Source organism: Lepisosteus platostomus, chromosome 14 (assembly GCF_059453375.1).
Source record: "Lepisosteus platostomus isolate fLepPlt1 chromosome 14, fLepPlt1.hap1, whole genome shotgun sequence".
NCBI classification, from domain to species: Eukaryota; Metazoa; Chordata; class Actinopteri; order Semionotiformes; family Lepisosteidae; genus Lepisosteus; species Lepisosteus platostomus.
This window is the reverse complement of record NC_142624.1, coordinates 8,254,841-8,276,525: the sequence shown is the minus strand read 5'-3', so window position 1 is coordinate 8,276,525 and position 21,685 is coordinate 8,254,841. Positions and strand designations below refer to the sequence as shown.

The window sequence follows — 21,685 nt, the reverse complement described above, 5'->3', positions numbered from 1 at the left end:
TAAGTAACCCATGTTGTGCGTTTCTATGCAGTCCCAAACACGATCTTTAGGTGAGACTTTAAATTATTCAGATTGGTAACCCCCCTTGACGTTATGTAATGTATTCGACGTAATAAAGACGACGCTGGGGGCAATGAAAGTATGACAAAAGTAGGGGGGATCCCTAGGTCATAAATTATTTAGTTTATAATAAAGTTGCATAATTTCTCTGGGGAAATATGTACAATACAGAATATTTAAAACACACAATTTTAACATTGAAACAATAAATTATTTGGAGGTGTATTGAATGTAGTTCTGTAAGCTTTCATTTCCCACAGAAGAGAACAACCCCGCCAGAGTGCGTCAGTCCGAGTGTTATTAGGCTGGCGCCGCCGCACACAGGTCTAATTTATTCTGGGTGATTTTTTTTGTTGGGGTTGAGCTTTTGAATCGTGTCGCAGTCTTTTCAGGTTCTCTAACTGTTTTTGATCTGCATTAATTTCGGTAAGTTAAATCAACCCAACTTTGGATGACAGGGCGTACTATTAAAGATAGGGTGTAGAAGCGGGTGTTCTCTTTTATCTGCTCAAGACGCGTATTTTTATCCCGTGTTTGTGTAGGGATATGTGATGATTTCACGGCCTAATTTATTTATGGCAGCGGAATTCATATTGAACGTGTAACCCGACTCCTGGGCGAAAGGACCTTTTCGATAATGTTATGTTGATCGCTTCGTTTTCGTACTCGCCCGGAATACTTGTTGACGTTTTACATCGGTATTTTTAAATAAACTCCTTTGTTGGGGGGTGGGAGATCCCTAGGCCTAGTGTCAAATTCTACCTCGTTTATCGTAAAATGTAATCACGGTATTGCCTTTACCGGGGAAATACATCAACATAAAAAAGTCGGATCGGCATTTCTTTTCGTGTTTTTTTGTTTTCCCCCATTAAACATTAAATCCCTTGATACCGAAAAGAGGAAAGGATCCAGCGTGGACGTGTTTCTTTTGTTGTGCGTGGGCTAATTCTCCGTGATCGACGAAAAAGAGCTGGTGGAGGATTTGATCCACGAGAAAGCCGGTTGCTTCTGCGATGGGGGCGACTCGGCATCTCATCTGGGGGGGGACTTGACTGTTGTCTCGCCGAAGAAAATAGCTCCGGTGCGAGCGGATCAGGACAATGTGTCGAAAACAATGCCGATCGCCGGCCTTCCGCTTGAGCCTGCTCAGCCGGGATGATGGGGAAAATGTCTGGGCGACCGGTTTTAGGATTAAGGATGTGTTGGGGAGGGTTTTTTTGGCTCGTTAGTTCCCGAGTTTGGTAAACCCGAGATGGGGATTGAGGAGTCAAGTTGTATTGTTAGGCGTACCGGGCATTAGGGAGACCGGGAGAGTCTGGCACTTAGACCGGGATTTTTTTTTCCCCAGAATGGGTGGAAGCATGACCGGAAGCGAAAAGTTTGATGGGAAACGTAGTTCGCTTTAAACTTTTTGGATAAAATATAGGTTTAAGCTCAACACCTCGTGTCTTTATTTGTGGTGACGTATTAACACCCAGGAACCTTATGATGTGAACTATAAACCCCTCTTTGTGTTTTTATTTCCTTCCCAGGGTGTCTTTTATGAATAATCAAAAGCAGCAAAAGCCAACGCTAACAGGCCAGCGTTTTAAAACTAGGAAAAGAGGTGAGTTGTGGTGTTTTCTACTGTTTGTACAAACATCCCTTCAGTAATTTCCATTATTAATCTGCCCCCCCCCCCCCCCATTTTTTTTTGTCTTCGTAGATGAAAAGGAGAGGTTTGACCCTACTCAGTTTCAGGAAAGTATTGTTCAAGGTCTGAATCAAACTGGCACCGATTTGGAAGCAGTAGCTAAATTCCTTGATGCTTCTGGTGCAAAACTTGACTATCGTCGCTATGCAGAGACACTCTTTGACATCCTGGTGGCTGGTGGAATGCTGGGTAAGGTTTTTACATTTGAACCTTTGTGTTGAAATGTTATACTAAGGCCATAACGGTTCTCATTTTATGAACCTGGATTGCTCTCCATCTGTATGAATAGGCATAGCAATGAATGTGCTCTTAGGGCTGTTTCTGATTGCCAGCTGGTCTGCTCTTTTACGAGAGAACTGTAAAACTGGTTTGTTTAAAATGTCGGGCTTTATTAGAATCTTTCAAGCTGTAATTTATAAACCGGAATGAAGCACCTGCATTTCTTAAAGTTGGATTGTATTCTTCGTAGAAAGGGCACTGAATTTCTCTCATTGGGTTGCAGCCCCAGGTGGTACTCTGTCCGATGACCTGACCCGCACAGAGTTCTGTGTCTTCACGGCACAGGAAGACCTTGAGACCATGCAGGCCTATGCTCAGGTGAGCCAGCTTTTGGGTCTGGTTGGAGGACAAAGCACATGGACTCCTTTTAATGTGAAAAAGGCACAATGTTTCAGCTGTGAAGCCTTCTTCAGGCACCTTCACAGCTGAAAAGGGCTCCACAGACAAACCGTTCCTTTTTTTTAGCATGGAATAAACCTTCACTTGTTCTTTTGTGTGCTGATACAGCCAACTACCTGTGTTAATGTGGGCTCTTAATTGCTAGCTTGGTGTAGAAGACAATCCAGCTTTACCTTAAAAAAAAAAAAATCCAGCTTGTGATTTTTAGAGTGAAAGTCTTGGGCTTAGTAGCCAGCCCATATGAAAAGCCATCAAAGGTGGCTTAACTGCAGTATTTGGTTTGAATACAAGATCCTTACTGAGGTGATTTTAAAATAACCAAGTTCAACTTTTCTCTTCTAGGTTTTTAACAAACTAATCCGGCGTTACAAGTACCTGGAGAAAGGGTTTGAAGAGGAAATCAAGAAGGTAATTCCTACTTTGACTTGATACTTTCCATCCCTAAGGTATTCTACATGTAGTAGAGGACACTTTATTTACAGGTAGAGACAATGGTCTAGTTCAAGTAAAAGGTTTGTAAGATAAGGACTGATCTTTCAGAGTTGCACTTGGTCTGCTTTTGTTCTGATTTTGTTTTTTAAAGTAAAGTTCCTGTTGTGTGAGCAGATCAGTTGAGACTGCAGCAAAAGAAAAAGGTCGCTAATGCCTTTTATTGCACACAAAGAGCGCAGCTAGTCTTTGAAATGGTCCAGGAGGCTGGATTCTTGAGTTTATGAACATATTGAAATTGAAGCTGTCATTGGCACTCAGTAAAAAAATTTGCCCTTGAAAGTCTTTTCCCTGAAGGTGCCAGATCATAATGTTAATACAAAGGATCATTTCTTTAACTTTGCAGAAAGGTAACACTACCTAAAGTGGTTATTTTGCCTCAATCAGTTCTACGAAGAGCTGTGCATGGTAAAACTGACACTGTTTTGCTTAGTTGAGCTCTGAATTTGTACAATCCTAAGAATGGACATGGGTTTGGCTTGAGCCCCTGCTTGCACTTCCTGCATCTGACTCCCATCTGCTGATCGTGCGTAACTGGTGTCGGCAGATCAGGTTACCTGTTCTTTGAACGCCATTCTGTAAAAGTTCTCCCGTGTTTTTTCTCTGCAGCTGCTGCTGTTTTTAAAGGGTTTCACCGAGTCGGAGCGCAACAAGCTGGCTATGATAACGGGTATCCTCCTGGGCAATGGAAACTTGTCCGCCTCCATTCTGAGCAGTCTTTTCAACGAGAACCTTGTCAAAGAAGGTGAGGTCCCTTCTGCCAAAATAGCGTGTTCTTCTGCACTTTTAATTGGGAGACTTAAAAGCCCTGGCAGGGTTTATTGCTGCCATGCAAGCAAATGTGTGAACTAATTGAAATCTTATTGTAAAGGCTAAATTACTTCTTGTTGCACGTTTTCCTAACAAACCTGGGAAAACCCACTTCTGAGATCGAACTGAACCCCGTTTCCCCACACTGGATATTCAGACAGAAGCAGGACTTGCTTCTTCAACTTTCAAGCTTGAATTCCTAAAGGTGTAAGATTCCCTCAACTCCATCCTCGAGCGGGATGGTGATGGTATTAGCTCAGCGTTGAATTAGGTATACCAGCCCTGTTATCTTTTCTGCCTCTTAAAAGCAGAAGACATGGAGTTCCAGATGACAATGGAGAAAAAAGGGCACAAAACGCCCAACTTCCTTGGAGGTGTATTAAAACCTGGAAGTTTAATTTAGATTAAAAGATAAGATTTTTCCCGTTCCACCCACTCCCCTACTTGTGGAAAAGAATTGTTAGGCAGGTCAGAAGCTACCCTTTACCAACATGTGTACAGTTATGTGGTCTCTTATATTCTGCTTAATGAAATTAAGTAAATCTAATATAGTGTGATCTTAAATATACAGTACACAAATCTGTGCCCTTCTAATGAATTCATTTATTAACCGAAACTTTTCTGTAAACAAAAGCCTAAGTGCTCTTACAATGAACTTTATCTTGCAGTAAAGGTTACTCCTATTTCCGGTGAAAAGCACGAGGGGTGATCACAGGTGCTTGAAAGCCTAGTTAATCCCGCGATTTAGTGGATGCAGGTGGAGACTACATTACCTTTACTTTGCATTCTTCACCCACAGGAGCAACATGCTATACTAATTGCTCTTTACCTGTCCAATGTAAACCATTCTGGAATTGAAATTTCTTTATGGGCGTCTATGGTTTTTACATGCGCAAGGTCTTGTGTAATGTGGGGAGAGATTTTTGATTTTCCACTTTCGATGTGGAATTTGTATTTATAGGGCCTGTGTTCTTCATGTTGCATCTGTTTTACTGAGATTCCTGAATAAAGCACCTGCACTTTAAGTTGATATCATCCTATTGCTTGTGCTTCTGGTTGGAGTTGCACTACTGCTTTAAATGACCATTTTAGCAGGTCAGTAGATATACCCCTATTTAGTAGTTCCTAGGAGTAGACCTGCCTTAGATTTTTAGATCAGTCCTGTGTCAGTTCAAACTACAAGCTAATTTAGTTGGTTAATAAGTTCATAGCTTCAATGTGCATCTCCATGTTCCCTTGGATCCACCCTTTTGATTTTACAGAGGCTTTAAGTTTAAATTACACTCCGATTTATAGTGTTGTATGTGCAGGTTAATACGTGATCTTGGAAGCAGAACTGTTGAAAAGATGATGGTAAATTGCAGTAGTGGTATTTTAATTAAAAACATGAAGTGGGCCAAAAGATTCACTTACTGTGATGAGAAGTTTTGTATGTTATAAGAAATTTTAGTAAATAAGTATTAATTTATAATGGCTAGCTCTGACTTTAGTCCCAGACTTACTGGAGTACATGGCAGTTTCTCACAAATGTTTTGCTTTTTTCAGGCGTGTCTGCAGCATTTGCTGTCAAACTGTTCAAATCGTGGATCAACGAGAAGGACATTAATTCAGTGGCAGGCAGTCTGCGCAAAGTTGGTATGGACAACAGACTCATGGTAAGTCATCAGTCTAGCTTCAGGATGGTAAGAATATAGTCGGTAGTGATTTCATAATCTTCAGAACTGTGATAAAAGGTACTGAGCTTTCTATACCATGCTGATATGATCTACAAATACAAATAAAGGCATTTGAGGATGTCTCCACAAATTATGAATATGACCATGGTAACAATTATCAGGTGTCAAGATGGACAAGATTACACTTGTATTTCTAGCAGTAGTCAGCATTTTAATTTTCTGACTGGCTTAGAGCTTTCTGTGAACTGTCTCCTTGAGATGACCACCTCAGCACTTTGCCATTCAGGGTAAGACCATTTTGTACAGACAAGTATGGAAGGGTGCTGGCATAGCTTTTTATAGAATCAGTGTCAACCATTTTCAAGGTGTGCTTTCTAGTTATTGCACGGTGCTCCATTATTGTACCCGCATGACAGTTAAAGACCCAGTTTGCTCAGAACTGTTCCATAAGCACACATTCAGTCTCGTTAACAAAAGCTTTCCTGTGGGATTGCGAGTGTAACATCTTGAAACGTGTTTATCTTGAGACTACAATAAGTTTTGTTTTTAGGGGGATCCCACAAAGGCTACATTCGTGTCGAGTAACTGTCTTCAATTCGAATTTCTTCGTCGTGTAATGCAGTCCAAGATCAGTTTAATTCACATGTACCTTAATTTTCTTAGTTTCAGAGTTGGGATCTTTTAGTAATAAAAACTGCTTTATTTTGTAACAAGGGACATAATGTTATTCAGCAGACTATGGTAATAATGGGCTTTGAACTTTGTGGGACACTTTATGATGGAGGAGTTGAGCTGTTGGAATCCTAGACATTTATAAACTTTCTGTTACAGGAGTTGTTTCCTGCCAACAAGAGGAGCTGCGAGCACTTCTCAAAGTACTTCACCGACGCAGGGTTGAAGGAACTGTCGGACTTTGCACGCAACCAGCAGTCCATCGGGGCACGAAAGGAGCTTCAGAAGGAGCTCCAGGAGCAGATGTCGCGTGGTGATCCATTTAAAGATGTAGGTGGCAGCTTTTCACAATCTAGTGCATGGTAATGTAACTTCAGCCCCACCCCCTCAGTTTTTGTCCCAGAATACTTGCGCACTATTTTGCAGGCTGTTATCGCAAAGAGTTGGCTTAGTTATGCCATTATCCTCCTGTTCTGTTTCAGAACAGATGAGGAATTTACAGATGGTATTTTTGGGTCGTGATGTGTAAACTTTTTTTATTATTATTTTTAGATTATTGTTTATGTCAGGGAGGAGATGAAGAAAACCAACATCTCGGAGCAGACCATGATTGGTATTGTGTGGACAAGTGTGATGAGCTCTGTGGAGTGGAACAAAAAGGAAGAGCTGGTAACTGAACAAGCCATCAAACACTTGAAGGTAATGGTCTTCAGGACGCTGGGGAGACCTGCTTTTTAAGTTGCCGCGTTATTGCTGATTCTAGACAAAATGACCCCATTAGCTGCAAGGTGCAGATATAGCTTTATTACAACTGCCGATACATGGCTGCTTTTGCGGGGAAGGAATTATGGGTCGCAAACTTGAATGCTCTTCTTTGGCATTGGAATTTTAATTCCAGTTCATTTGTGCATGCCAATTTGCTGCTGGTATCCCTACACCCTCTGGAAGGTATGCAAGATTAACTTCCTGGCCTGGAGAGTCATTAATTTTAATAGGGGGAGACTGATGGGATACAGTATCTGCAGAATGAAAATGTAGGCTTGAGGGCTGATGTCTTGTGGCAGTGGAATCTGAATGTGGGGGTCCTGCTGTATCAGTTTTTTCTTCCCCCTCTCGTTTCAGCAATACAGCCCTCTCCTCAAAGCCTTCACCTCCCAAGGCCTCTCTGAGCTCACACTGCTGCTGAAGATTCAGGAGTACTGTTATGACAACATTCACTTCATGAAGGCCTTTCAGAAAATTGTGGTGCTTCTTTATAAAGGTATTGCGTGTTTAATGAAAAACTGTAGAGGCTTAGATTTTCAGTTCTGAGGGGCTGTTACTGCTGCCTTTCTATACTTGGACCTCCCATTGGCTCATTTTATTCTTGGTGATGTTTCTCTGCTAGGGTGAAACCTGGGTGACTAAGTGCCAGAATGGTTTAAAGAAGTCTTTGTAGCCTCTGCATAACTTGCCTTGCTAGGGCCAGCTAAGGTAAAGATGAGCGGTTTCATCTTTTTTTCCTTTTGCAGCTGATGTGTTGAGCGAAGAAGCCATTCTGAAATGGTACACGGATGCCCATGTTGCTAAAGGAAAAAGCGTTTTCCTGGAGCAGATGAAGAAGTTCGTTGAATGGCTCAAGAACGCTGAGGAAGGTATGCATTTTTGTTATTGCTGCTTACCATGAAGATCAGCTGGAGTCCAGGTGAATATACCAGTGTGTTGGGTAGGACTGACCAGGCAGATGAAGGGTTTTCAACTAAAGTTTTGAAAACAAATGCAGATTCAACCCCCATCCTCCCCCAGATCTTAGAAAACGCCTTAAGGTCATCAGGAACAAAGTGAAAGTTTGATTTACTACACCAAAAAGTCACATTGATACCGACTTTGGATTGATTTTGCATTTAAGTTGCAGAGAACATCTGAAATGCCACCAAATGTTACAGTCTAACATTTATTAGCCAAGGCTAATGAATTTCCTCGCAAAACCTCTAAAATCTGGCAGTGGTCTGCTTTCAGGGGGGTTTGGTGACTAGTTCCTTAGCACAGCTGAACATTAGTGTCTCGAGGGCATTGATCACGATGTTTTTTCTTTTTTTTCCAGAATCTGAGTCGGAGACGGAAGAAGGTGACTAAAACCTCAAGCCAAGACTCATGTTTTAAATAAAGTAGCAACAGGAGCTGTAGAATGTTTTGTTACAGAAGTGCTTGTCTTTCTAGTTCTTATTTTATTTTTTTCTATTCTACCTCCTGTAATTTTCAGCTGTAACGTTTAGATGTAATTGAAGGGCTTTAACAACCAGTTCATTTTAACTCCCTTTTTTTCTATATCCAAAATAAAGTTTACACTTCATTTAGCATCTTTGTGAATCCGTTTCCCTAATCGCTGTAAAATTGACAGAAGTGTAAGCTGCTGCAGTTGAGAATCAGGAAAAATTGACCCAGATCCAGATTTATTTAATGTGTTCTGACATTCCATTGAGCTTGAGCTTAAATGGGTCCCCCCTAGCATGTGCAGCTTTAAAACGAAGTTGGGACAAATTTGGGTATCAAAAGGCATTTCTAGGGTGCACATGAGAGCAACCTCCACAAATGGATGCATAGTCTTTTACGTATGAAGATGCTTCTTTATCTTTAATCAGATTTTTGCCCTGTTTGATGTCTTTATTTTTGCCAAAGGAAGAAGCCCTGAATGTTTCATACGATTTTTAAGAATCTTGGTTATATTCAACTTTTCATTCAATCTTTTCACTTTCAATAAATTGTACAAAAAAATGAATTAAGCGGCGGTACCTGGCAAGTACCACAGTTGAATTGATATGGATCTCCTGTAAAATACAGTGCCAGCTTTGGTTTAATATTGGTTACTTTTTCTTTACCCTGATATAAATTGACTTTTTTTAAAAAATAAAGATGAATTAAAGGTCTGCGTGTGCGTTTTATCTTTAATCGTGGGGCTAGACCCTACTGTTAATTGCCAACCTAGCATTTGATATTTGTCATTGGGTAAGAGGCAGGTACACTACTTGAAGGATGGAAGTTGAGTTAGTGGGTTGTTTTTTACTTATGCACTTTGTGTAAAATAGATATTGGTAGGCTAGTTTATTGGGGGTTTGAAATACTTAATTTGCATGTCTTGTTAGGCTACAGCTCTAGAAGAGTGGTGCTACGGGTTTGATAGCCAGAGTGGTCTGTGAGCCGAGTTCTTTCAAGCAACTGATTGATTCATGTTGCGGTTCCAGGTAGTGGGTAATTCAGTATCCTGAGAATTGTGGAAAACATTCATTGGTAAAAATATAGAGTATGAATTTTGTGATCTTAAAAAAAAAAATCATTCACTTATGATTAGAAGTATTATCGAGCTGGGTCTTAGTTTTGAAACAAAACTAATGCACATCAATGGTGTTTCTCTGTAGGACTCTGGAGAGATGGATAATGGATAGAATGAAAAGTATGCTCCCAACCTGGTTTAATGAAATTTTATAGGGAGTGAACCTCAAAGCACCTCTTAAAGATTTATAGAAAATGAAAGTTTTTTTTTTTTCCTGAGGAATTGGAATTATGACTAAAACTGCACTAAGATGTGATTTAGTAAGTTTTGCTTTAACCCCTAACTCATCACTTACAACGGTTTATGTGAGATACCAATGTGTAAGTTATTTTAAAAAGCCTAAACTGCACACAAGTCTTTAAGATAACCTGGATGAAGTCTAAATGTGTGCAATAGAAAAAGCAGTTAATAAAAATAAACTGGTTACTGATAGGCAGTCTTAATAGGTGCCAGTAGATGTCCTGTATTGCGTTAGACATGTTAATCTTGAAGGCATAATGCATCCATGCATTTTCAAACCACTTCTTGTAATTCAGGGTTGGGGGAAGAGCTGAAACGTACCCCAGCAGTACAACCTGGATGGGATGCCAGGCTGTTGCAGGGCAGATGGATAAGCATAATAATGCCCCACACTCAAATCAGGGCCAATTAAATTTCCAGTCTGGTTTTGGACTGAGGGAGAAAATAGGCACCAGAAGGAAATTCACACAAACTCCACACAGCACCCCAGGTCTAGGAGTGAACCCAGGACCCCAGTAATGCTAACTACTATGCCAATTGGGAACAATGTAGCACTTAAAATTGTTGCAAAATTGTAGCAAAATCAGGAAGGGACTGTAAATGGTGGGTCAATTTAAAACCACTGTACTTTACGCCTTCATTTAAATTGTGAACCATGTCAGTGGCAGTTGATGAAACACAGATGGTCCTTTGTGACTTCACTGAGAATTTTATAACTTCAGAAGTGTTCTGTAGAAGCTCTGCACAGCGGGAAGAGAGGTAGAAAGAACACGTGAGATTCCAAGACACAGAACAAGCGGTTTATTGCTGTGGGAAAACAGCACTAAAAATGTTCTTTATGGGTACCCTTTTTGGGTATTGTCACTTAAATGTAAAGATGAGGTATTCATACTGCTTGGATGCAAAGGCTGCTTTAATTTGTTTTTCAGCTGTATAGTATGCATTATTTCAGGCATTCTATTAAATTACCATTAATAGGTAAATAGCAAATAAAACCATGCACTAGGGGGCACTGATCTGGGCAGGTCACCACTGACCGCACGCCCAGACATGATTTTTTTTAATTTTTTTTTACTGTCCTCGGAGTCCATTGCACAAAACCCCTGCAGAATGTGTGGGTCCTAATGTGCCAGTAAAGTGATGGGGACATGATACTGTAAATGGGCACTTTCCTGTCATAAAGAGTAGGTGTGTTACCCTGCCATCCTGGCCAAATTTCCCAATGGCCCTCACCAATCATTGCCTCCTAATAATCCCCATCTCTGAACTGGCTTCATCACTCTGTTCTCCCCCCCCACTGACAGCTGGTGTGTGGTGAGTGTACTGGTGCATTATGGCTGCCGACATATCATCCAGGTGGGGCAGTACATTGGTGGTGGAGGAGGGGAGTCCCCATTACCTGTAAAGGGCTTTGAGTGGTGTGTCCAGAAAAGCTCTCTATAAGTACAAGGAATTAGATTCTAATTTAAGTTTCACTTAAGATGTCTGACATCCTATTTCAATGTCATCACATTTAAATGAGATGTACACTCCCAATCATGTCGGTAAAATACACGAGCCTTCCAGAATGTTTCCATGAGCAGTTTAATTAAACATAAAAGTATCAGTATAAATACATCAAACTCTGGTTTTAGAAGCCTGCCATTTTTTATTTTAACTTCAGAATGCATTAATCAAAAGTATTTTTGGTTAGAAAGGAAAACTTAACACTTCTGCTCAAAATAAAATGTTAAATCGGGAAAAATAAATGAAGCCCCTGAATTCTAGGTAATCCAAAATAGAAGAGCATTTCACACAAAATGTTCCCTTCGTTTTTAAACGGATCAATAAGCTGAACTTCTTTACATTGCCTAAAGTATTCTTATAAAATTCGTTCATGTATCTCAAGACAGGTTAGGATGAGCCCTAGAATTATTTTGTTCTGCCTCAAGTTACTATATTGCATATATAGTGTGCGTGCACAATAAACATAACACATGTATATACGACGTAAAGCCACCATTACCTCTCAATACAAATGGTTTACAAACATGTACTTAAAAAATGCCTTCTGATGCAGAAGAATCACTTTCTTTGACCACTGTGGACTGCCTGTTTTCCATTTTGGCCAACATTGACTTAAAGCCACCTTTCTGCAACCAGGAGAAGTGACGCGAAGGGTCAGGGAAGTCAAGAATACTACTGTTTCCACTGACCTTACATGACTTATTTCCCAGTGTTTCACTGAAACAGTCCTGCCTCTTAGTCCAGCTATGTTCAGTCTTCACACTGGCTCCTGGGCTAACAGTCTTTTCGAGTAAGGTATCAAAATTAGGGTCTTGGTCTTCATTGCTATTCTGCAGGACAAAGGGCCTATCTTTCCGAATGCTCTCGTTATAAATAATTCTGCTCCCTTCCAGAACATTTTTCGTCATTTTCTTTTTGCCTGTGCCTGTTTTGGTCATCTTTCCATTTTTCTTTTGTGGTTTGAAGGTTGAATCTTCAGCTCTCCTCTTTTTGCCATGTCTGTTCTGGACAGGAGCCTCTTTACTTTTGCACTTTAATAAGTTCCTGAAATAAAGAAAAGGGTCTAAATGAGGAGAAAAGGATTTGGGCTCCAGATTGAACTGAATGCGGAGCACGCAGGCTGGGTCTTGCAATTCTGAAATCCCTTGTTTGAACCTGAATTATGTCAATTTGTCAGGGCAGAAGAAATACGGTGGGTTCAAGGACAGCAAAGGCTTCCTGAGGTGTCTCCAGAGCAGTGGCCCTGTGGGTTGCCACAGCACAGGAGTGGAGAACTAACAAACCGCAGAAAATAGTACTATAATACAGCAAAGACCTTTAAACATTGCACTCATTTATAAACCAAGTAAAGCTTTAATGAGGTTCAGTAGGGTTAGTAATGTGTTAGCATATGTTTTCTGTAGTATTTTCACACAAATGTAACCCTTCTAAATGTTTCACTTTGACTCACTGCAGCAGCAGTTAATGGTGCATCAACCAGACTCTTAAAAAGTGTTATCCATCTAGAAGTGTTCACTTGACACCTCTTTTCCCAGACACCAAAATCAATCTCTGAGCAATAGCACAATGTACTAAGTAAGCACTTCTAATTAGACAACTGTAATTTCTGACAAACATCTTATTTTTGCATTTGGCTATAGCTACAACAGTATTTAGACCTCTGAGTAGTTGACCAGCACTCTGTACTATCACTAACATGCTGCTTGAAGGACTGAGGTGAAAAAGCTATACAGATTCATAATGTATGATTCTAAAACCTTTGGGTGTATAAAACAAAATTAGTGGTACCAAATAAAAATATTGTTAAATAGGCAGCAATGTGGTTCAGTGGGTAACACTGCAAGGTCCTGGGTTTGAAAATGGCTTATATATGGAACTCACAGCTGTGGCTTTCTTGATTTTCTCCCACCATCCCAAGTCATGCAGTCACAAATAATTAGCATCTCTTAATTGCCCCCATAAACATGTCTGCTACCTGCAAAGGACAAACGTCCCATTTAGAGTGTAGTCCTTTCTTAAACTCTGTGCCCCTTGGGTTAGGCTTCCCTGCTTTTCTGTGACCCTCTAAAGTAGGTACTGAAAATGGAGGACATTAAGCTCATGTCATGTAGGCTTACATGCTAATGCATTAACTGTGCAAAAGGCTTGTTAATCATTCATGCTCAATAACAAGGATCCCATGTTTAATACCTTAGTTGAAGGACACTGCATATTTGTTCGATGGGATCTTGTGACTGATGTGAGGAGTGAATTTCATGCATGCCATATGCAACTAATGAAGATAGACAACATTTACTCTAACATAGAAAGGCAAATCCTATCCATTTTTTCCAAATTAGTTACGATTACTGTAACAACTGGAAATGGAACCTAGGAGTCACCCTTTAGGCATCTTTAGGCATCTGTAAGTTTTCTCATACATATGCCATTAAGGTTTTGCATTTGAAATGTTTTATGTTTTTACCTACCTTTGTAAAAATACATGAAGCCTGGAACATGCACTGGGTGTTTTTCTTGGTTCACATGCGCAGTTCTTAGCATTCATTGTAATAGTTTTAATGGCAATCCACAGTTTTCTGAAAGTAATAAGAAAAGGCTAGATTACAATGCCAATAAAAGTGACAAAAATATATTTGCAGTACTTTCATCCAATTACATAGTGAGACAATTCTAAAAATGTTGCCACTGAGATGCCATAAGAATCACCCACTGTCAGTCAGGACCCACTTCATTTATAACTAAAACAAGATACAAATGTATAGTACATACAGCAATGTAAAGTGCTTTACAGGTAATGGGGACTCCCCTTCACCAGCACCAATGTTCAGCCCCACCTGGATGATGCGACGGCAGCCATAGTGCACCAGTACTCTCACCATACACCAGCTATCACTGGGGAGGAGAACAGAGTGATGAAGCCAATTCAGAGATGGGGATTATTAGGAGGCCATGAGTGCTAAAGGCCGGGGGGAAATTTGGCCAGGATGCCGGGGTAACACCCCTACTCTTTACGAGAAACACCCTGGGATTTTTCATGACTACGGAGAGTCAGGACGTCAGTTTTACATCTCATCAAAAGACAGCGCCTTTCTAATGCCCCAGTATAGTGTCCCCGTCACTATACTGGGGTATTAGGACCCACAAAGACCGCGGGTTGAGCGCCCCCTACTGGCCCCAATAAAACCTCTTCCAGCAGCAATCTTAGCTTTCCCAGGAGGTCTCCCATACAGGTACTGGCCAGGCTCACACCTGCTGAGCTTCAGCGAGCTGCGAGTTGTGAGTTGCAGGATGATATAGCTTTTTGACCACTTAAGGCATTATTTAACAGTCAAACACATGGGAGAGCGGCTGATTAGCCCTGTGAAACACCTTGTCTGTACATGCTGTAAGTATAGTAACTTGTGTGCTGTGTGCAGTGTAGTGTTTGTATTGTGACTGTTAATATTTGTTTAACCAAGTGTGCCTAAATTATTACTCTTTTCACCAAGACTGTACCAGAGAAAGATTTTACGTGCCTTTAAATTATACCAACTGCTCAGCTAAATCACTTGGGGGTTATGAATATTTATCCATTGACTAAACCACTTGGTCACTTTCCGATATTCATCATTTTTGCAACAATATTCTGTAAGTATATTACTACTTTGAAACTGCGAAAAACAAACCCATGGAAGAATGAGACCAAAAGTGCCAAGTCAAGACAAAAAATGATTCCTGTCACCAGGGTATGACAAGTCAAAAATGACACACAAGAAAATGAACAGTTACAATTGCGCTAAATAACATCTGCTTGATTTCTGACAACATACCTTTCAGAATGTACAGTGAAACATGAACCAAAGGACAAGTGGAAACTACACAGGCGTGCACTAAGAAGTACCTCCTGTTCTTGATTATTTACCCAAAGGGTTGTGGGAGTATGAAACAAGCTGCCTAATTATGTCCCTAGCTTCTATAAAGAAATGGATGATTGTGATCCTTGGATAAGTTAACTACTAGCTACCAAACAGGCTACGAGGCCTCACCTCATTTGTAATCTTTACAATCTTTTTTTAAAAACACTATAGTTATTTGAAAAGAAGGATATTTTGTCTTCTTTTCCCAAGTGTTATCTCATTACAATGAAACTGTAAAGTGCGAGTCACATAATAGAGTATAAGGAAGTGCCGGACAGCCCAATCTGAATGAGGTGTGAAAGTTAGCTGTCAATACTGGTCATGGGCTGGCAATCTGGCTGCTTTGTATTTACCCTCAGCATAACGTTTATACGGAGTGCGCAATGTTATTTTAGACTAACACGTCTGAGTGAGTAGAGTTTACACATATCAATAGAAATGGCTAACATTTCAATCTGAATTTTTTGTCCTTCTTGGCAGTCAAAGGCGGTAATTATAGAAAACAGACTTAAGTACTATGCAGGAAAAGGCTCTTACTCAAAAGTACCACACTGGAAAAAAAAAAAGTAAAAATACCATAAACACTATAATATAGCTTCTGAAGAAGGGTGGGGGGCATTAAAGTAGCACAGTGGTTAGCATTGCTGCGTGGCAGCACTGGGGCACTGATTTCAATTCCCGGGGTGCTGTCTGTATGCAGTCTGCGTGTCTACATGGATTTTCTCTGACTGCTCCAGTTTTCTCCCACAGTCCAGAGACATACTGGGAAACTGACCTGGGTGCAATTTCCCCAGAACGTTTGTGTAGCGACCCATCCAGGGTGTATCCTATCTTGAACCTGTCCCTTGCTGGGCGGGATAGGCCCAAGTTCCCTTGCAACCCCTGTATTCAATAATTCAATTAGAAATGGATGGATGCAAGGAGGGTGGAGTCAACAGGCTAGAAGAGAGCCACACTGTATCCCACCTTCACAGTACTGATGGTATTTCATATCAGCACATGCCAGCTACGAAACCCCCATCTTCCGTTTCATTTGGTGCCTAACATCTCCCAGAATCCCTAAAGGGAAACTTTCTAAAATTTCAGCACTCAGGTGAAAGCAACTTCAAAAACACAGAAGAGAAAGCACGAGAGAAACTGCAAAGAACTTTATGAGTGCAGCTATCCTTGAATTAGCTAAGAGTCTTCTTCTTCTTCTTTTTCACAGCCTTAGTCCCAGACTGTCCTGGGGTCAGCTGCTTTGGTTGCTCTTCTCCATTTGTCTCTGTCGAGCACATCTTCCTCACTCACTTCACATACCTCCATATCTTTTCTCACACAATCTATCCATCTCTTTCTAGGCCTGCCTCTTCCTCTGTTACCTTCCACCTCAAATTCCATTACCCTCTTTGTTACTTCCTCAACGTCCCTCCTCATGATATGTCCATACCACCGTAACCTCGCTTCTCGCATCTTCTCAACCACATCCACCACCCTACATCGTCTACGGATTTCTTCATTTCTGATCTTATCCTTCATTGAAATCTGCAGAATCCATCTCAACATCCTCATTTCAGTTCTTCTCATCAAGTTCTCTTCCCTCTTTCCAACTGCCAAGCATTCAGCTCCATATAGTAATACAGGTCTAATCACAGTCTTGTACATTTTGCACTTTAACTTTCTGGGAATTTTCCTGTCACAGATTATTCCAGTTATTTCTCTCCACTTGTTCCATCCAGCTTTCACTCTTTGTTTTACTGCCTCCAGTGTTTCTCCTCCCTTTACCAGTTTTGATCCAAGGTATTTAAAGTCATCAACTTGTTTCAGTTTTCCTCCATTTGTCTCCTCAACATTGGTCATAGTATCTCCTCTTCTCTCCATTACCATTATTTCAGATTTTTCTGCATTCATTTTCAGTCCACCCTTTTCCAGACTCCTCTGCCATTTGAACACTTTCTCCTGTAGTTCTACTTCTGAGTCTGCCATCAGTGCCACATCATCAGCAAAGATGAGTTCCCAAGGCACTTCTGTTCTTACCTCCTCTGTCAGTGTGTCAATAATGTTTATGAAAAGGAAAGGACTTAGTGCTGATCCTTGGTGTACTCCAACTGTGATTTCAAACTCTTTTGTCTCTCCCTGTTGTGTTATCATCTTTGTAGTTGTATCTCTATAGGTTGCTTGGACTAACTTCACCATGCTTTCTGGTACTCCTTTCTTCCTCAAGCACCAATACACCACCTCTCTGGGCACACGGTCATATGCCTTCTCCAAGTCCAGAAAGGCCACATACAGCTTTTTCCCTTTCTCTAGTGTCTTCTCCTGTAACTGTCTCATCACAAAAATGGCATCTGTTGTGCTTTTCCCCGCTGAGAATCCAAATTGTGAGTTGTGGATCCTGATTATCTTCCTGAGTCTCTTGTCCAGAATTTTTTCCAGGATTTTCAATCCATGTTCCAGAAGTTTTATTCCTCTATAGTTTTTACACTCCATTGGGTCTCCTTTCTCCTTGTAGATGGTAACCATACTGCTTTTTGTTAGCTAAGAGTACCTCAACCAAAAAAATATACTGAAATCATTTTACACTATCGCCGCAGTTCTGTTTTTACACAGACCCGGTTTTTAATCGCCAGGAATTTAACAGCTTATCTCATCACTTGTACCCCAGTACCACGCATAACCAAGAACTAGAACCTATTCAAACACTCCCACTGGACCCAAATTCGACACTTGGGTGCTTATAGAGGAGTCAGCAGGAGTAGCAGTTTCTTTCATTGAAACACTGTAGGCTCTCAGGTGTCAGGAACCTGCACCCCCCCACTTTGCTTCATTGGTGGTACAGAGTAAATCAGGGAGAGACTAGCCAATTCACACCCGCTCAGACATGCCTGTATGTGGCCAAGCATGCGCCATTTCATTTGGAAAATCCCACTGACAGTCATTTAATGATAGAGCAGAAAAGAATTTGCATAGTAGTTCAGGTGGGTCGCTGCGTCAGCATGCGTAGGCTGCAAAAGAACAGGTAATAGGTTTATTCCATGCTGAAAAAAAGAAGAAAGAGAACACAACGTTTCGGCCATGGAGCCTTCTTCAGGTGTCATTTGCATAGTCTGGATTATAACACCAGAACTGTGAGCTAGTATTTTTATTTGTGTAGTCACTGATGTGCATCTTTTCATCGTTTTTGTCTGAGACAGCAAAAACAATGTCATCCCTGAATTCTACTCCTATTCAAATAATGCTGTTGATTAGGGGACGAATATCAAGTCCATATTTGCAGTAAGAACACTTACCCCCTGCTGCTTTGTTTGGTTCTACAAACCCTTCTTTTCTTCAGGATCCACTGGTCACATGACAAAGACATGGGATCTGCAGGTTGTTTTTAAAAAAAAAAGAAATGTTGCATCAAAAGAGAGACATGCAGAAGCGCAACAGTGAATATTCAGATAGTATTTTAAAGATAATTTGGGATTGCCTTGCATCCCATGTCATTAATATGATGTTAATCTCTCATGTCAAAGGTCCACACAGGAAATCTGATCATAACCTTGTTGCATCAGTTTTTGTCTTGTACCAGCTTGTCCAGTCATGAATATAGGATTATGGTTTCACTTTGAAAGCTAGTGGCAGTGAATTGTACTGAAGATAATCCCTTGATCTAACAATCCAGCAACTTTCTCAGGCGAATATTACAGTAGATTTGGTTTTGACAGTTCATTTATCCTCCCCTACCCCCATCTAGCATAAAAGTCTCAGAAGTGGCTGTCTTCATGTTTACTCTGATCAAAACATGTGTGGCCATAAAAGTTGCAAAATGACGACAAAAAAATAAATATATAAAAGCCTTATCAAAGACTTCCTGACCTTAAATATAGCTTATCCAGTGATGCCTCCTTCAGGATGATCAAATAAAACCCAACAGATTTTACAGACAGCGGGGCCACTTCACAACAAGAGTGCCTCACTGTCACCCCACTGCAAGGAAACTTCCACCAGAACCAGAGCCCTGCCAACTCTCAAAATAAAAAGTAAAATATCCAAATATGATGAGTGAACCATCTGCGCCAATGCCCTGCATGATGACAAAACCAGGTGACCAGTTACAGAGTAATTGCAGTCTGCTCCGATGTTCTCCATGATGCTACTGCACAGTTATCAAGCCTATTTAATACAAGACATTCCTTCCCCTGGATAACGGGGGAAGTGTACTTGACAGGAAGTTATTTTTGTACTATAAAAAGTACGAATTATCTTGGATGTAGTGGTAAAACAAATTCCAGAGAATGTGGGTGGAACATACTGTAACGCATACGGCCACCATTGCAGGTTGTGAGAGCTGGTTTACCAGCGCGGTGATGTCACCGCCCTTCCCTGTGAATAGCAGGGACCGCAGTCGTCAGGCTGATGGGAGATTTCCCTTTAGCTCAATTGGCTGGGTCCCTGTTGAGTGACGCCGAAGGCCCGGGTTCGAGTCCCCGACGGTGGGGGGCCGACTTGAGGCGGCAGAGGCAAGGGCGCAAACCCACGTGAACCCGAGAGCGCTACAATGTGAACCTCGCTTCACTGCGATCATAACTGCTTTGCAAAGCAGAGCACTCTCGTCACCGTGCCTCTTCCCCTGCAGCAAAATGTAACTTACTATAGTCAATCTTCTTCTTCTTCATCTTCGTCTTCTTGGCGGAGTGCATTTTCTGGAAGAGCGCCACGCAGGCGTCACAGAGTCTCGCGGCATCATACTCCTCTCCGGACGCCCACGACAAGCCATCCTCGGCGGCGGCGGTGTCATCGTCGTGGCCCTCGCTCCCCCCCCCCGCTTCCGGGAGGCGCACCACGTCGGCCCGGAACCCGAAGTCGTCGTCCTCCAGGATGCTCACTTCGTCGTGCGAAGGCTCGCCCTCGGCCTCCGACGGGCTGCGGGCAGCCTCCCCGTCTCTCGTCGGACAGAACGGGCCATCTGGCAAGCGAAGGGCGTCTGCGTCGGTTGCGCAGTCCGGCGGACGGGGGGTCAGGCGCTTATTGGCCAGCGTTTCGTTGACGTTTGGCACCTCTACCTCCTTGTTGCTGGAACACAAGGAGGCACCACCCTGCCACTGTGGCCTCTGCAAACACACAGGCGACCGGTCACTACACAGGAGCGTGCGAGTGGCTTTGAGTGACTGCCCAGAGGGATAACCCTTCTCCAAGATCTGCTTCTTGCCTGCGTTTATTGGACTGGATTGCTTTGTCAGGAGATGCGTGGGGATGTGGTCTTCAGTCTGACTTTGACAGATGGATTGATACCTGCTGGAACAAAATCAAACTCACAATACCTTACGAAACAGAAGATCCCAGTAGCTCTAAATGTGCCAAGACAGCTATGCAAAATGACACCCACCTAACTATGGACTACGTTTGCCTTAGAGCAGCCCCATGTTAATAAATCACAAAACGGTGGACATCTAGGAAATCCACACATACATTTTCTACTTTCACCCATATCATATACCCAGTGGTTACTAATTGTGTCCTTTAAATCTCAGAATTATCAACTGCTTACAATTTATAATTCACACAGCATTATACACACTTCATTCCTGATGTAGATTGTATGCAGTTTTTGCAAGTGTCTCGAGCTTATGATTTTATCTTTCATTATCAGAGCACAGGGCACACGAACCCTAAAAGATAAAGACAATGCCAACATTGTACAGTAAACGTCATATCCTCACAAAACTACCATTTTTCAAATTCTTTCCCCATATTAGACACAAATGTCTATTTTGTTTTTCAAACAAAATAGATCAAAAGCACGACTATTCCGTCACGCCGTAGCCTGGGAATAGCGTGCAGAACTGAGCTCTCAACCCTGACCAGACCTGAAGACACCCGGTTCGGACACGGATTCAGTGCCGTCATGGATCACAGGGTTTACCGATTTGCTATAGAAAAAAAAGCTACAAAGCTAGCCTATTGTAAATTGTCACTGGCTAGATAAGAGACTCCTACAAAATACAGCAAATCGTATGACGTTCATAGGACAAACTCCTAACTTGGAATTGTTGCAAAGATGCACAAGGCGAATAGACTCTGCTTCGAAATCGCATTGTTTTAGCGCAGTCGTACCATATCTGGAATTTCACTTTTTAACCTTTTTTTTCTGCGTAGCGCCTTACTTTACTGGCTACTGTGGGTTTAATAAAAAACCGCTTGTTTAATAAAAAAAAACTACAAAGGAATCAAAAGTACATACAGTTGTTCAAATTCGTCATCGTCTATACTCGAACGTTTCCGCCTGTGAGATGTCATGCTGAGGACACCGTCGCCCGTTTCACATGATTTAAGTACTTTTCATTCTTCAAAGATGTTGTTTTCGTTTCTGAAAAGCCCGGCTTTTATCAAAGCTCTTCGATATCGTGAGAGCGGAGATTTGGGCGAGAATTGAGCCACAGCCGTTGTACCAGCCGTCAATCAAGAGGCAACTAATTCTCCGATTGGTCCACTGGTCCATCTAATTCCGTGCCTTTTTCTTCAGCATTTCCGCTCAAGGAGGGGTGGGACTTTCAGATGCAGAAAGGCGAGCGCAGGCGCTCTCCTAAGTAGTAGCGGCATTTAAATACTGTACGTGGGCTTATGTGAATTTCATTTCGTGAAGGCACGATGATAGACATAGAAATTATTCCTTTAGTTTTAATGTATTTCA

General features: G+C 41.6%; 2 protein-coding genes across 2 annotated transcripts; one reads left to right on the top strand and one right to left on the bottom strand.

The window, feature by feature from the left end:
• Positions 1–330: 330 nt before the first annotated feature.
• On the top strand, positions 331–8,984 carry bzw1a (basic leucine zipper and W2 domains 1a). Its single transcript, XM_088606877.1, has 12 exons — positions 331–486; positions 1,593–1,666; positions 1,766–1,942; positions 2,256–2,350; positions 2,774–2,839; positions 3,530–3,665; positions 5,276–5,385; positions 6,238–6,408; positions 6,631–6,777; positions 7,201–7,339; positions 7,590–7,712; positions 8,162–8,984. The coding sequence occupies exons 2-12, from the start codon at positions 1,603–1,605 to the stop codon at positions 8,191–8,193; spliced, it is 1,260 nt and encodes a 419-aa protein (XP_088463003.1). The 5' UTR covers positions 331–486; positions 1,593–1,602; the 3' UTR covers positions 8,194–8,984.
• Positions 8,985–11,194: 2,210 nt separating this feature from the next.
• On the bottom strand, positions 11,195–21,429 carry LOC148648850 (uncharacterized). The gene is made up of 5 exons (XM_088606876.1): positions 21,236–21,429; positions 19,646–20,286; positions 18,300–18,375; positions 13,603–13,710; positions 11,195–12,178 (listed from the first exon to the last, which is right to left on the bottom strand). The coding sequence occupies exons 1-5, from the start codon at positions 21,289–21,291 to the stop codon at positions 11,665–11,667; spliced, it is 1,395 nt and encodes a 464-aa protein (XP_088463002.1). The 5' UTR covers positions 21,292–21,429; the 3' UTR covers positions 11,195–11,664.
• Positions 21,430–21,685: the final 256 nt, after the last annotated feature.